This window comes from Geospiza fortis, unplaced genomic scaffold, assembly GCF_000277835.1.
Source record: "Geospiza fortis unplaced genomic scaffold, GeoFor_1.0 scaffold2, whole genome shotgun sequence".
NCBI classification, from domain to species: domain Eukaryota; kingdom Metazoa; phylum Chordata; class Aves; order Passeriformes; family Thraupidae; genus Geospiza; species Geospiza fortis.
Window position 1 is genome coordinate 418,755 of NW_005054366.1, and position 12,020 is coordinate 430,774.

Genomic DNA, 12,020 nt, shown 5'->3' on the forward strand with positions numbered 1-12,020 from the left:
ATCGGGTCCTGACGGTGGGAGGTTGTCTCTGGTGCTTTGCCCCTGCTGTCTGCTCGCCGGACCGCGCGGGCACGGCACCGCTCCGTGAGGGGGTGCGCGCTGTGGCCGGGCCCCATCGCCCCTGTCTGTCCCGTTCCCTCCTTGTATCCCCGTTTCTCCTTCTCTTCCCTGTGTCCCCCTTGCCCGGTGCCCCTCTCTGCCCCTTCTTTCCCCCTTTCCCATCTCTGTTTCCCCTCATTCATCCCCTCTCTCCCGTTCCCCCTTCCCCTTCCTCCTCGCCCTCACGGGGCCACGGTCACTGGGTGCTATCAGCCCTCGTCCTTCTTTTTTACTCTCCTTAAAGACCATGGTTGTGGCTGTTCCTCTTCGGTGAGGCTGCACCTCATCCTTGGAAAAAGATAATTGAGAGAGGAAAAGTTTGGCTGGTGGTGGAAGGGAGTGGAGGAGGTTCCTTTGAAGTAAGAGCCAAAGTAGATTGTGACTGGACTTTGCATCTGTGGCGTTGCATGTCTGTGTGTCCGTGTGTGCCATGGCTAAATGTGCAGTTATTTTATGGAGCCACAGCTCTGTGGAGAGAAGCCCACAAGTGCAAGACACCTGAAAACCATCCCTGGACAATTTGGGAGGCTATTGGATATTTGTGTGTGTGTTTTGTCATTTCTCAGCTTCTGATTAAAAACAAAAATCAGAGAAAGATGAGCTTTCCTTTACCTTGTCTTATATTGTAGAGGTTAATAATAAATACTCAGACTATGCCCATTAAAAATTTTAACACTTTTCCCGGAATTATTTTAATGCTGATCGCAGAAGTAGAGTTGGGAATTGTAATGGCTTCATTTCCTTGCTCTTCTGCACTAAGAGAGCTTTAATGTTAGAGTGCCAAGGGTCGATGTCTGTGCCCTGTTCCCTATAACTGCTAATGAAGCCAGTGGTTAAAAACCTTTTAAAAACCTCACAAATGTGTACTGCTCCAGAAGGACACAGATCACTGCTAAGAGCTGTTATCTGCAAACCCAGGGAACTCCTCAAACTAATGAAGCAGTTTGATTTACATGTATGGTTGGGTTGTCACCCTTCAGCTGGAGTTTTGTGTACCATGCATATAACCAGATGGGATTTATGATTCAGGGCCTTCACTTCCAATATTTGTTATGATTAGAAACCTCTCCTTCAGTCAAGGATTGACCTAAAATAGAAAATGTTATTGGTGGGAAGCTGTTCTGAGTCCTTGCCTTTCATTAATGGGAATTAATTTATATATACTAGTCTGTAGCAAAATGGTAGCTTTAAATTAATGAACAGTCTGGGTTTATTATGTTTTTTATGAGACAGTTGAAAAGATGCAGCATTGCTGCTGTTGTCTAACTCTAGACAGCATAGTAATGACTTGAATTTTGCTTATATCTGAAAAACCAGTTGAATAAAGTCAGGTTTCAGATACAAGTTAATTTTTAATTTGCCTTCCTGCTTTTGTTTTCTGGTTTTGAAATTGTCAGTTAAAGCTTGACACTTTGTTCTTTCTGGTTTTATTTTTAGTAGAGCAAGCTGAAAATCTGCTGTCTTATCTAACCCTTTACAGATTTTCTCACTGCAACTTTCAGCTTTCTCCTATCTTAGTGTATTATTTTTAAATGGCTTTACTGGCTATCTATCCCAATTACCTCTTCCAACTGGTAAATTATTCCACCAGTTTTATATGGGAAAGCACTTCAAACTTTCATTGCCTTTTGTCTTACTGCCTTAAAAGATAATGGTGTTTTTTAATCATCTGAGACTAAAATCCTGTATTAATTGTATGTTTTTCTTATCTGTGGGTTCTTCTTTTAGCACACGTGACAGGATGTGGGACATCAGTAATGGTTAATAGAAGTTACTTTTTTTTTCTTCTTCTTGTAGTGGCAGTTTTGACAAAATAATCCAAAAGGTCCATTGGACATGTATGAAGCTAAAAGCATTAAATATAAACGAATATAACAAAGATTTTGTTATTTCAGGTCCTATAATGCACTAAAGCTTAATCCAGAAAATAGTCCAAGACTTGCTTCTAACACAGCTTATGGTGTGGATGTTCTGGGGACTTTGTGTTTTAACTGGAACAAGTGTGTTTAGATAAATTATCAGAGGATCTGTAATCAGGATTACAAATTGCCAAACAATGCATGGCCACACCTTGGTAATACTGGGCTTTTTTCCTCTTTTTGTCTCCTAGAAATGGCTCTGCTCTCCGAAGAGGCCATGCAGTAGATGTGGTGCTTAGTCATGGCATCAGAACTGTGTAAAATAATCTCTGCGGCAAAGCTGGAAAGGCATAAGAACTTGTTCTTGAATAACAGAAATCTCCATCATTTCCCTCTGGAGTTACTGAAGGATGAGGGGCTGCAGTACTTGGAGGGACTTTACATGACAAGCAATTCCCTGACCACATTGGTACGACAGTCTTTATTGCAATGTTTACTGTCTGTGTGCTTAGCAATGCTGATTTTTGAAACAGAAAAAAAGAGATTATATTATAGATAATCTGACCCTGAATGATGTCATCAGCTGTAAGATGTGAGTATTTGAACTTGCATAGGTAATGTAGAGAATAATAAATGGATGTTCATGACATTTTATGGTTACCCTTCTCAAGCTCTCAAGACCTTCTGGGGCTTTTCTTGTCAGGCTTGTTGTTCTGTAGGGGTTTTTTTAACCTATACATTTTACTCACATAAGTGGTCGGTTTCTCCTGTTAGATGATGCTGTGCAGTCTATTCTACATTTCTTCATTAGGCTGAATGACTTTCTCCCTTGGTGTGTGCCTAATTTCCAAGGCAATGTCAATCCCAGGGTCTAATTCCATACCTGTTAAGGTGCCAGTAAAAACTTGTATCTATGGGCTGCTGTTGGTAGTAGAACACAGTTATATGTCCCAATTAATGTGGGACTTTCTTCTGGGGTTTCTTCTTGTTGTGTTTTTCTTCCCTGAACTGAAGAAATTCCCACCGAGTCAATGTTGTGACCTCAAGACTCAGTGTGGGGCAGCTAAATAACTGTGAGAGATGTTCTGAGCTGGTAAGACTCTAAAGGATAGAGTCAGAACTCGCCACTCTCAAGAGGCTCAAGTCTCCAAATTTTCATTTTTGGTTGCTTGATTGGTTTGGATTTGTTAGTTGGTTTTATTTGGTGGGCTCTTCCAGGGTATGAGAGGTAAAATAGTAGCAATGGTATAGGAACTGTAGGGCATGACTACTTAAAATTCACCAGAATTGTACAGTTTTCAGGGTTTCCTAGAACGAGTCCAGTACTCCACTTTAAGGGCCAAAAGCTGAAAGGATTCTGAAGATTTTATGCCTTTTCTTCATCTTGAATGAGTCACTTAAGTTGACATGTACTGTAGAGAATTATTTTAGCACTCTGGTTTTGGGCAGTAATTTAATAATGTGCAATAATTTAACAGGAGGATAGGATTCATGGTTACAAATCAAAACTGCTATAAAATTAGCCAAAGGCTGTAAACAGCTCTGCCTTGACACTTTGTGAAATTCAGTGATGATTTAGTGCAGTAAGTTCACAAACTTTGCACTGCTCAAAAGATGAAACAATAAGGAGGGTTTTGTATGGAAGTGTTAAGACCTAGATAAAGAAACTGAAACAAAAGTTAAAATGTAGGTCATACTTAGGCAAAATTGCTTTCAAACAGCGTGAAGCAGAGCTTGATTAGATTCACAGCAATCAGGATAACTTGCTCATAATGTGCCTTGTTGGGCTCTCATTCAAGTGCTCAGCACTATTGTTGGAACAAGGCAAACAAATTTGGGTGTCATTCACTGAGCATCTGTTCCACAGAAGAGATGTTGGAAGTTGTAGTGGACCAAAATAGATCAAGTCAGCAGCATGTTACAAAAAAAGGCAGATGTCTTTTTGGAACATGGAAAGTTTCACAATCTCCATTAACAGCAGAAGGAAGTAATTATTGATGCTGTTAAAGCACAAGCTGGAGCAGAGAGTTTCATACCCATGAACAGCCTGGGTGAACTGGAGAGAACCTAGAGAGCAGCAGCAGGGGACCTTTAGAGAGCATGTCCTGAGAGAAAAGGTTAAAGGTGATGGAGAGGAAAAAACAGGAGGAACAGGGGAAACAAATCGCAGAGACTTTTACAGAACAGAATTTCATAATGAGGTTTTTTGGTGTCCACTACTGCTAAGACAAGTAGTGCTCTCAATTTTGGTAAAGTCATAGGAAGTCAGGTACACCGGGGCAGTGGGGGGAGTGGAAATCTCAGCTGAGAATACTTGAAAACAAATTATTGAAGGAAGATGTGATTCCTTACACTTCTCTAATGGAAGGTGATGAGGAATAGCTCATCAATAAACATTTCAAATTGCCTGAGCGTTATTGAAAACCATCAAAACAGAACCTGAGCCATATTTCTCTAAAATTAGGTGGTACTTTTGTCCCACTGGTTCATTCCTTCAGAATTCTGAAAATAAATGACTAAATCAGCTTTTGTTCTTTACTCTTCTCAAATGACTCTTGTCCTTGACAGATGACTCTTCTGAAATGTCTGGGATAGTTACTCTGACAGAATTTACCTTGGCTAAGAATAATTTCATTTTTGTCTCCATTGGCAAGATGGAAGTGATGGAGTGCTGTGACATAATGAATGGATCAAGGAGCCATACAGCACACCTGTATCCCAGCCCCAAATCTTCTCACTTCCCAGTTCATATTTGATCACATGAACCTTCCAGTACCCAATTTCTCCATCTATTAAAAGGAAATAGGTGTTTGCCTTGTTAGCTCTGTTGGAAGCAAGATCAAGAGTAATTGATTTTAATTTCCTACCTCAGAATGCTGTCCTGTTCTGACAGAGCAGCAGGTGGAATAGTGACAGTAGTTTGTGGTTCAGGTTAACATGCTAATCGTACTAAAGGCAGTAGGATGGCAGTGAAATGGACTTTTCCCGCACTGTTTCAGTTAAGGCTGGGACGTTTTTGTGCCTGGGCCCATTTTCCCTTAGGAGCTGCGGTGTTTGCCCGGTCCGGCCCGGCCGGGGCGGTCACTGCGCTGTGGCGGAGCTGCCGCCAGGGGGCAGCGCCGGATCAGCGACAGCGCTGCCGGCCGTGACGTCACCGCCGCGGGGCTTCGCCTCCCCGGGCTGAGCCATCGATCGCTGCTCCCGGGCAAATCCGGGCTGTGGGCGCAGGGCTAGCACCGGGCGTGCTTGCTGCCTGAGAACATCACCTTTTTCTATAAGCATATTTCTCCATCATCAAGTTATGAACACAAAGTTATATATTTTAAAGAATATAGCTATTTAAAGGATCATACATCATGTTTATTCACATGAATATTTCTAGTTTTAACAGGAATTTAATTATGTGATCAAGCTGCTTTTGAAACGCAGTCATTTCTGCATATATCAGTATTGTAAGCCTTTTTTTTTCCAGTGAAACAAATCTATGTTAAAGCAGGTTTCTTAAGTAATAAAACTGTCTTAACTTTGAATAATTTTGAGTATAGTTTCCAACACGACATCTGAAGCTTGTGAAGCCAATTTTGTGATATGTGCTCATGGTTATAAATGCCACCAAGGAAGAGAATTACAGCTAGGGATCAGTTGGCAGTTAAGAAATGATATGCATGTTAATATGTAAATATGAAAATCTAGTTTGATGGATTCAGCAGTTCTGGCTTGGTGGTAATTGATCAAGCTACACAAAGATTGTAGGTCATTTCCCAGTTTAGCAGCATTATAAAATACATTCTGGTTAGACATCTTGTGTAGTTCTTGTTCTGCTTGAAGTCTGTAAAGGCTGCAACTTCTTAGCAATCTCTTGCCTTCAACTAACTCATTTATTTGAATATATTTTCAAAAGGAGATGAGGTAATCTATCTTTTCAGTCTCAGAAATCTGACTCCCATTTTGCTGAGGACATGATAATGTCACTTCTAAGCTGTAGTTTTGTTCAGTAGCGAATTGCTCACCCGGGATGTATCTGACATTGCCCTGATGGACACTGGGGGTATGGAACCAGGGTATTGTATAGACATTCCTTGTTGCCATTTTTCCTGCTCACATGTTGTAGTATGGTGATTAAAATGACTTGGGTACACATTGTTTGTGTGTCTGGTTTTTGTTTAGAAACCTAAAAAATCTCTAACTCTCTTTCAGCCAGAAAACCTTGCACAGAAGCTTCCAAACCTCGTGCAATTGTGAGTTTGTGTAGGAGTTCTAATATATTTTTATTATGCTTATCTGTCTCATCTTAAAATAATCTAGAATCTATTACTTGCATATAATTTCTCTCTTAAGTGTGGAGGGTTTTCTTGGAGGGCAAGAAAGGGTAATTTTTTTGTTGTTGGGTTTTCTTCATTTGTTTGTTGTTGGGCTTTTTTTCTGACAGAGGTGTATTAAGTCCAATTTTAATTTTTTTAAATTTCTTGTTTATTAAATGAGGAGAACTTTATACCACTGTCTGTGCTGCTAAGGGAAAAAGCCTTACCCCATAAATTCCGTGTAGACTTGTCAACTGATAAAGCCCTGGAACCTCCCAGTGCAGTGGTCAGAGGGTTGTGACAGAGCCAGAGTAACAGGTTACAGCCTCCAGCCCATCCCTTGCTGCTCATTCCCACCCCAGCTCCCAGGGTTTTTATGATCTCAGTCTTGCTGATTGCAGTAATCAGTTTTTGGAACCAAGTCACAGATTGTCAAATAGGAGCAGGGATGAGCATGTAGGGGTAGTAACTGTGGAATGATGATTGCTGTAGGCAGAGCAGTTTATCCAGTCTTGTCCAAAAAATGGATGTCCCATGAATTGGATTATTTTGACAATTTAATTAAGCCTCTGAGACAATGTTTTTCTTCCTTCTTCTTTTCTTATAAAGTTGTGATTCCCTTCTGTGGTAGGATTGGCAGTGGGGGATGAAAAGGAATATCCTCTTCTCCCCTTTTAAGCCCTTTGTCTCAGTTTCACATGAGTACCTGGTGGAGCATTGATTGTTTATTTAATGGCCAGCTCCACACAGGAGGTGTTTATCTGAGGAGTCCATGCCCTCAGCTGTCTGATCTTGGCATCCTCATGTGGCCCTTTAACCCCACCTTGCTGGTGCCTTGTCCACAGTGTGACTGAACTGGTTTGTAGGTCACTGCAGTCTCTGACTCACTCAAGAGCAAATCCTGTCTGATCATGCCTCTGTCTTGAGAGCAATAGAATTAATATTTTCATATTTGATATCATGATTTGCTACTGGGCATCAGGAAACCTCTGTGTTATTTGATACTGCTTTTAGGAAAACCTGTTCAAATTACAGTTTAAAATAATTTCTTACAAACACTGATTCATAGGAGTCAAGCCTATTTATTTGGTGTTCAGCAAGCTCAGTTGTCCCACCATTATCCCACACATTCTGGTGGTCTGGAGAGAGCTGCAATGGGCCTGTGGTTTGTGTAGCTCTAACAGGACAAGTCAGGTTTTGATGAGACAATAAGAGGTGTTTTGTTGTCAGGGAAGAGACCACAAAATAAGGATTTATTTAAAGAATAATTTGGTAGAGTAGCTTTCAATTTTGAGAGATAAATAATTTTTATTTTCCTAAAAGTTACATCCTTAGTTATTTCACTTGTGTGTTTTTCTTTATCGTGCCCCTGATGCTGGGCTACGAGCTTCTCATAATACAGGGGTTTTTTAGCTTAAGTGAAGTAGTTCACAAATATTTTCAAGAGCTTCAGCTGAAAAGGCTAAGAGAATGCTCATCCTATGTTTCAACAAACATGTATGCTATTCTTATGTTTGTTAAGTTTTTAGCAAACTACAATTTTTAAAGAGAAAGAGAAGGTTCAGGTGCCCCATGCAGTTGGAATGTTTGTGTCTTTTCCCTTGATCTGTCTCCCTGAAAAGAGAGGTTCCTACTTTAGGAAATGCTCTTGGAATACAGTAGGAAAAAGCATGCCATGAAAATAATTCCATGTGTGCTGAAGCACATTGAACACTGAGTACTCAATATTCCTTTGCAGTTGGATATCAGTATTGGAAAATTTTGTTACTGTTATTTTCTACAAGATACAATTGTTCTTTTGCAGCAATGATGATTGAAATCTGAAATGTGTAAAATCTAAGATCAGTGTTTATGTTACCAGAAGTACTGGAAGTGCTCCATCAGAGGGTGCTGAATATTCTTAGTGAGAGATCTGGCCACCCTCTGTAGCTGCATAAATAACCATGTGCAGGATTGGGTTTTTCTTTTGAAAAATGTACTTTAAGCTTGAAAAACCCACTTTGAGTGAATAGATCATGTGCTTATTTCTTCACTAAAGGTGTGAGAGTTTATGTGTAGGGGAAAATATTTGTAATTGTATAACTTGTGTGGGTGTGGGCTTTTTTGCTTGCCTTGGCCAGCATTTAGTGTCAAATAACCTGGTGATCAAATATGATTTATTCTGTTTATTCTCTCTGCTTATTCTTTTCCCTTTTTGTTTTCCTCCATATGACTTGCAAAATTAAAGCCTGTTATTATTGTAACTGTGAATGGTTTGTTTTACATAATTGTATGTAATTTTCTTTTATTTTTATGGTAAACATTTAATAATCCAAGTGAAACTTAAGTACCTGTCCATTGCCAGTTTATACAGTTTCCACAGCTTTTGTAGTCATAGGGAGGAATGGCTTTGAGGGTGCTCTTTCAGTCTGAAACTGGATATTTTGCAAACTGATTATGTAGGAGAAGTCCTTGAGGGTAACAGGTGGTGTCCTCTGCTTTTTCTCCTCCCCCCAGGTTCCTTCATTCAAATAACATGGTTGTTGTACCTGAAGGTAAGTAATCTACCAGCTCACGATAAGTGGCAGGAATCATAAAATATTAATTTTTCTTCTTTTGAAGAGGCCTACTTTTCCTTTATTTTCCCATAAAACATTAAAGATTTTCATACAAAATATACCAGTGTAGGTTTTAGTTGATAATGTCCTTGTTTATGCTATGTTAAATTCTTTTAATGACTTCTCAAATGCACCTAAATGCTGTTTGCTCCAGTTCTAATTGCAGAAAGGGAAAAGGCTAAATGGCACTCATCTGCAGAAACTAAAAATCCAGAGTGTCTGCTGCTTTCAGGCAGTTACCACACTGAATAAATACTCTGCTGGTTTAGATCATGGAAGATTTGAAACCCAAAGGAGCAAGAACTTGTACTAGTTTTTTTCTTTGTCTTAATTGCAGTTATGCTCCCAACTTGAGGAATTTATGTTCAATTTATGCTCTTTCTGAATATAAAATGATATAGTCAAAGGAAGAGAATGGAGAAAGTGGTTTCAGAGCAGAATTGTGTGAGGAGGGTCTGGATGTGACGGTGTTCGCAGGGGCCTTAGGATGAGGGAAGAGATGAGAATGTTGACTCCATGTTTCAGAAGGCTTGATTTATTATTTTATGATATATATTATATTAAAACTATACTAAAAGAATAGAAGAAAGGATTTCATCAGAAGGCTAGCTAAGAATAGAAAAGGAATGATAACAAAGCTTGTGACTGACCGAGACAGTCCAGAGAGCTGGGCTGTGATTGGCCATTAATTAGAAACAACCACATGAGACCAATCACAGATCCACCTGTTGCATTCCACAGCAGCAGATAATCATTGCTTATGTTTTGTCCTGAGGCCTCTCAGCTTCTCAGGAGAAAAAATACTAAGGAAAGGATTTTTCAGAAAATATCATGGCTACATTTGGAGATGGGAGTACTGTGTACATCACTGTGTTTGTTCCCCCTGTCTCACTGCCAGCAGAGCTGTTTGTTAGCTAGAGCAGCATTTCCACAATTGATGTCACTGAGCTGTGAGACCGGCTTTAACACCTCGAGATGTGCTCACACACAGCTGTTGGCTGCTGGGGCTTGTCCTCCTCTCACAGTCCCGTGAAGGTTTTAATGTCACTCCTGGGTCACATTGATGCTTTAATCTGTTCTCTCACAAGCCATTGGCTCCCTGGTTAAGCTGCAGTTTCTGGACCTGAGTGACAATGCCCTGGAGATCGTGTGCCCGGAGATCGGCCGCCTGCGCTCCCTGCGGTACCTTCGCCTGGCAGACAACCGGCTGAAATATTTACCTGCAGGTGAGTGCAGTGTCTCAGAGCTCACAGCCCTCACACAGCCCTGCAGCCTCACTTGCCAGGTGATCTGCTCTTGGTGCTCTGAGTGCTACACCCTGCACTTGCAGGATTGCAGTTTGGATTGCTCCCAGTGGGCTCTAGTTAGGGAAAAGCTGTGCTCTGTGTGTTTGCAGTGTCCTGAGAAATGCTGCTGAAGTGGGAAAAATGTATTTATTTAACAGCCTTTGCCATCGTATCAAGAAAATATTGAACTTCTTTGAGAAGACATAAAATGCCAATGACAACTGTCATTATGATAAAATGATGTTCCTTCCTGTTTTCCACAATAGAAAGGATTCCAGTCTTTCCTTCCTTTTTTTTTTTTGCCCAACAGCCCCAATCCCATGTTTTCTAAAAAGACACATGTCTAGTAGCTTTGCCTATGGCAGTTCTAGCTCATTGTGACAGTAGATAACAAATGTTTGTCTTGCTAGTTTATAATAAAAAAGCAAAACTTATTCAAAGTAAATGTGACACAAAGTCAGAAAAAGTTGGCCATAGGCAGATTTTGAATGATTTTTTTTGTCTTCTAAATACTTTGATAAGCAGATATAAATTATTATTCTTCTATCACCCTTATATCTGTTCAGATAAGATGATGGTGATTTTCAAATACTTTTTTAATTTTGGTTTTTCGTTTTCATTTGGTGTATTTGCATTTTCTGATCTGCAGAGATGATAAAAATTTAAGGCTATGATTTCAAAAAACTGCTCTAACTTAATCTAACAGGATTAGCTCTTGGCTCTATTTTAACTAATTTCTCAATGTGACCTTCATGTGTTTGAAGTTCACATTGTTTATTCTCAAGAAATGTTCTGCAAATGCTCCTTGAAGTTTTGGGTGCAGAAATCTTGCTGTCCTTTCCTTGCACTTTTCTAGACTGCTTAAAAAAAGTCAAAGGATGGTTATGATTAGAAAGAAAAAAAAATGTATATGACTATGTAAATGCTCTGGAATGAAATTAGATAAACCTGTTAAACATTATGACCCAGGGCCAATAAAATTTCCATCAATTTTCAGATGTCCTACATTCAAAAGAAAGGAGTGACTTGAGTGTGCTTTATGTTCCTCAAAGATAATTTACCTTATGGTGCTGTACCATGAAAGAAAGACTTGTTCAAAGAAAAAGTGACACATTTTCTGCAAAACTTCACACATTAACTTAAAAAGGTTCCAAAAAAGACTTTCAAAAGGATAATTTACATTACTGAAGAGTTGATTTGGAGTCTACCACATTTGATTAGGAACTGGTATCAGCTGACACTTGCTGCATTAAATTTCTCCTGAAGTTTATAGAGAATTTGGTCCTGAGCATTGTCCCTGAATGTGTTTTGTGTGTGCATGACAAGTCTGCATGCTTAGGAATACTGCTGGTGTTGCTGCTTGTGCACTGGGGACTGCAGCAGTGTGTGGTCTTTGTGTTTGTGGTGGTGTCCCTTGTGCCACTGCCGGTACTAATCCTGTCCCTGTCAGTGGGACTGGATGTCACACAAGTGTTACCTGCCCAAGCAGGATTAGCCTTTCACTCACACTGCATCATTTGCCCACTGGAGAGTTAATCTATTGCACTGTTTCCTAAACAGAAGTTAAGGAATTCCCAAAGAGGGCTTCCAAGCATGTTTTCTTAGATGTTCTCAGTAAAATTGTGAAGACTTCAAAGACTTCATTTAAAAAAATCTTAAGAGTTTCAAAATAACACTTATGTTCAACAATTGAAAAAGGAGAGCAAAATAATAAATTGTGATGGATTGTTTCATCCTTAATTATACTGGTAGCATGAATCTTCATTATAGTGTCAGCTAGCATTCTGTTGGGAAAGCTGGCAAAGTTCAGCTGAGCTAGGATGGGATTCCACTGCAGTGCATCATTTTACTGCCTGTTCACTGCTTTCTGTGCAGCAG

At 39.9% G+C, this 12,020-nt stretch overlaps 1 protein-coding gene across 2 annotated transcripts in view; it reads left to right on the forward strand.

Moving 5' to 3' along the window:
- The first annotated feature begins 2,205 nt into the window (after positions 1 to 2,205).
- LRRC28 (leucine rich repeat containing 28) overlaps positions 2,206 to 12,020 on the forward strand; it is a 47,959-nt gene continuing 38,144 nt past the window's right edge. For both annotated transcript variants that reach the window (XM_005424262.2, XM_031059702.1), the window contains exons 1-4: positions 2,206 to 2,427; positions 6,156 to 6,196; positions 8,756 to 8,793; positions 9,945 to 10,082. In XM_005424262.2, the coding sequence (XP_005424319.1) occupies positions 2,245 to 2,427; positions 6,156 to 6,196; positions 8,756 to 8,793; positions 9,945 to 10,082 (400 nt within the window). In that variant the 5' untranslated portion in view covers positions 2,206 to 2,244. The remainder of the gene's footprint in view (positions 2,428 to 6,155; positions 6,197 to 8,755; positions 8,794 to 9,944; positions 10,083 to 12,020) is intronic.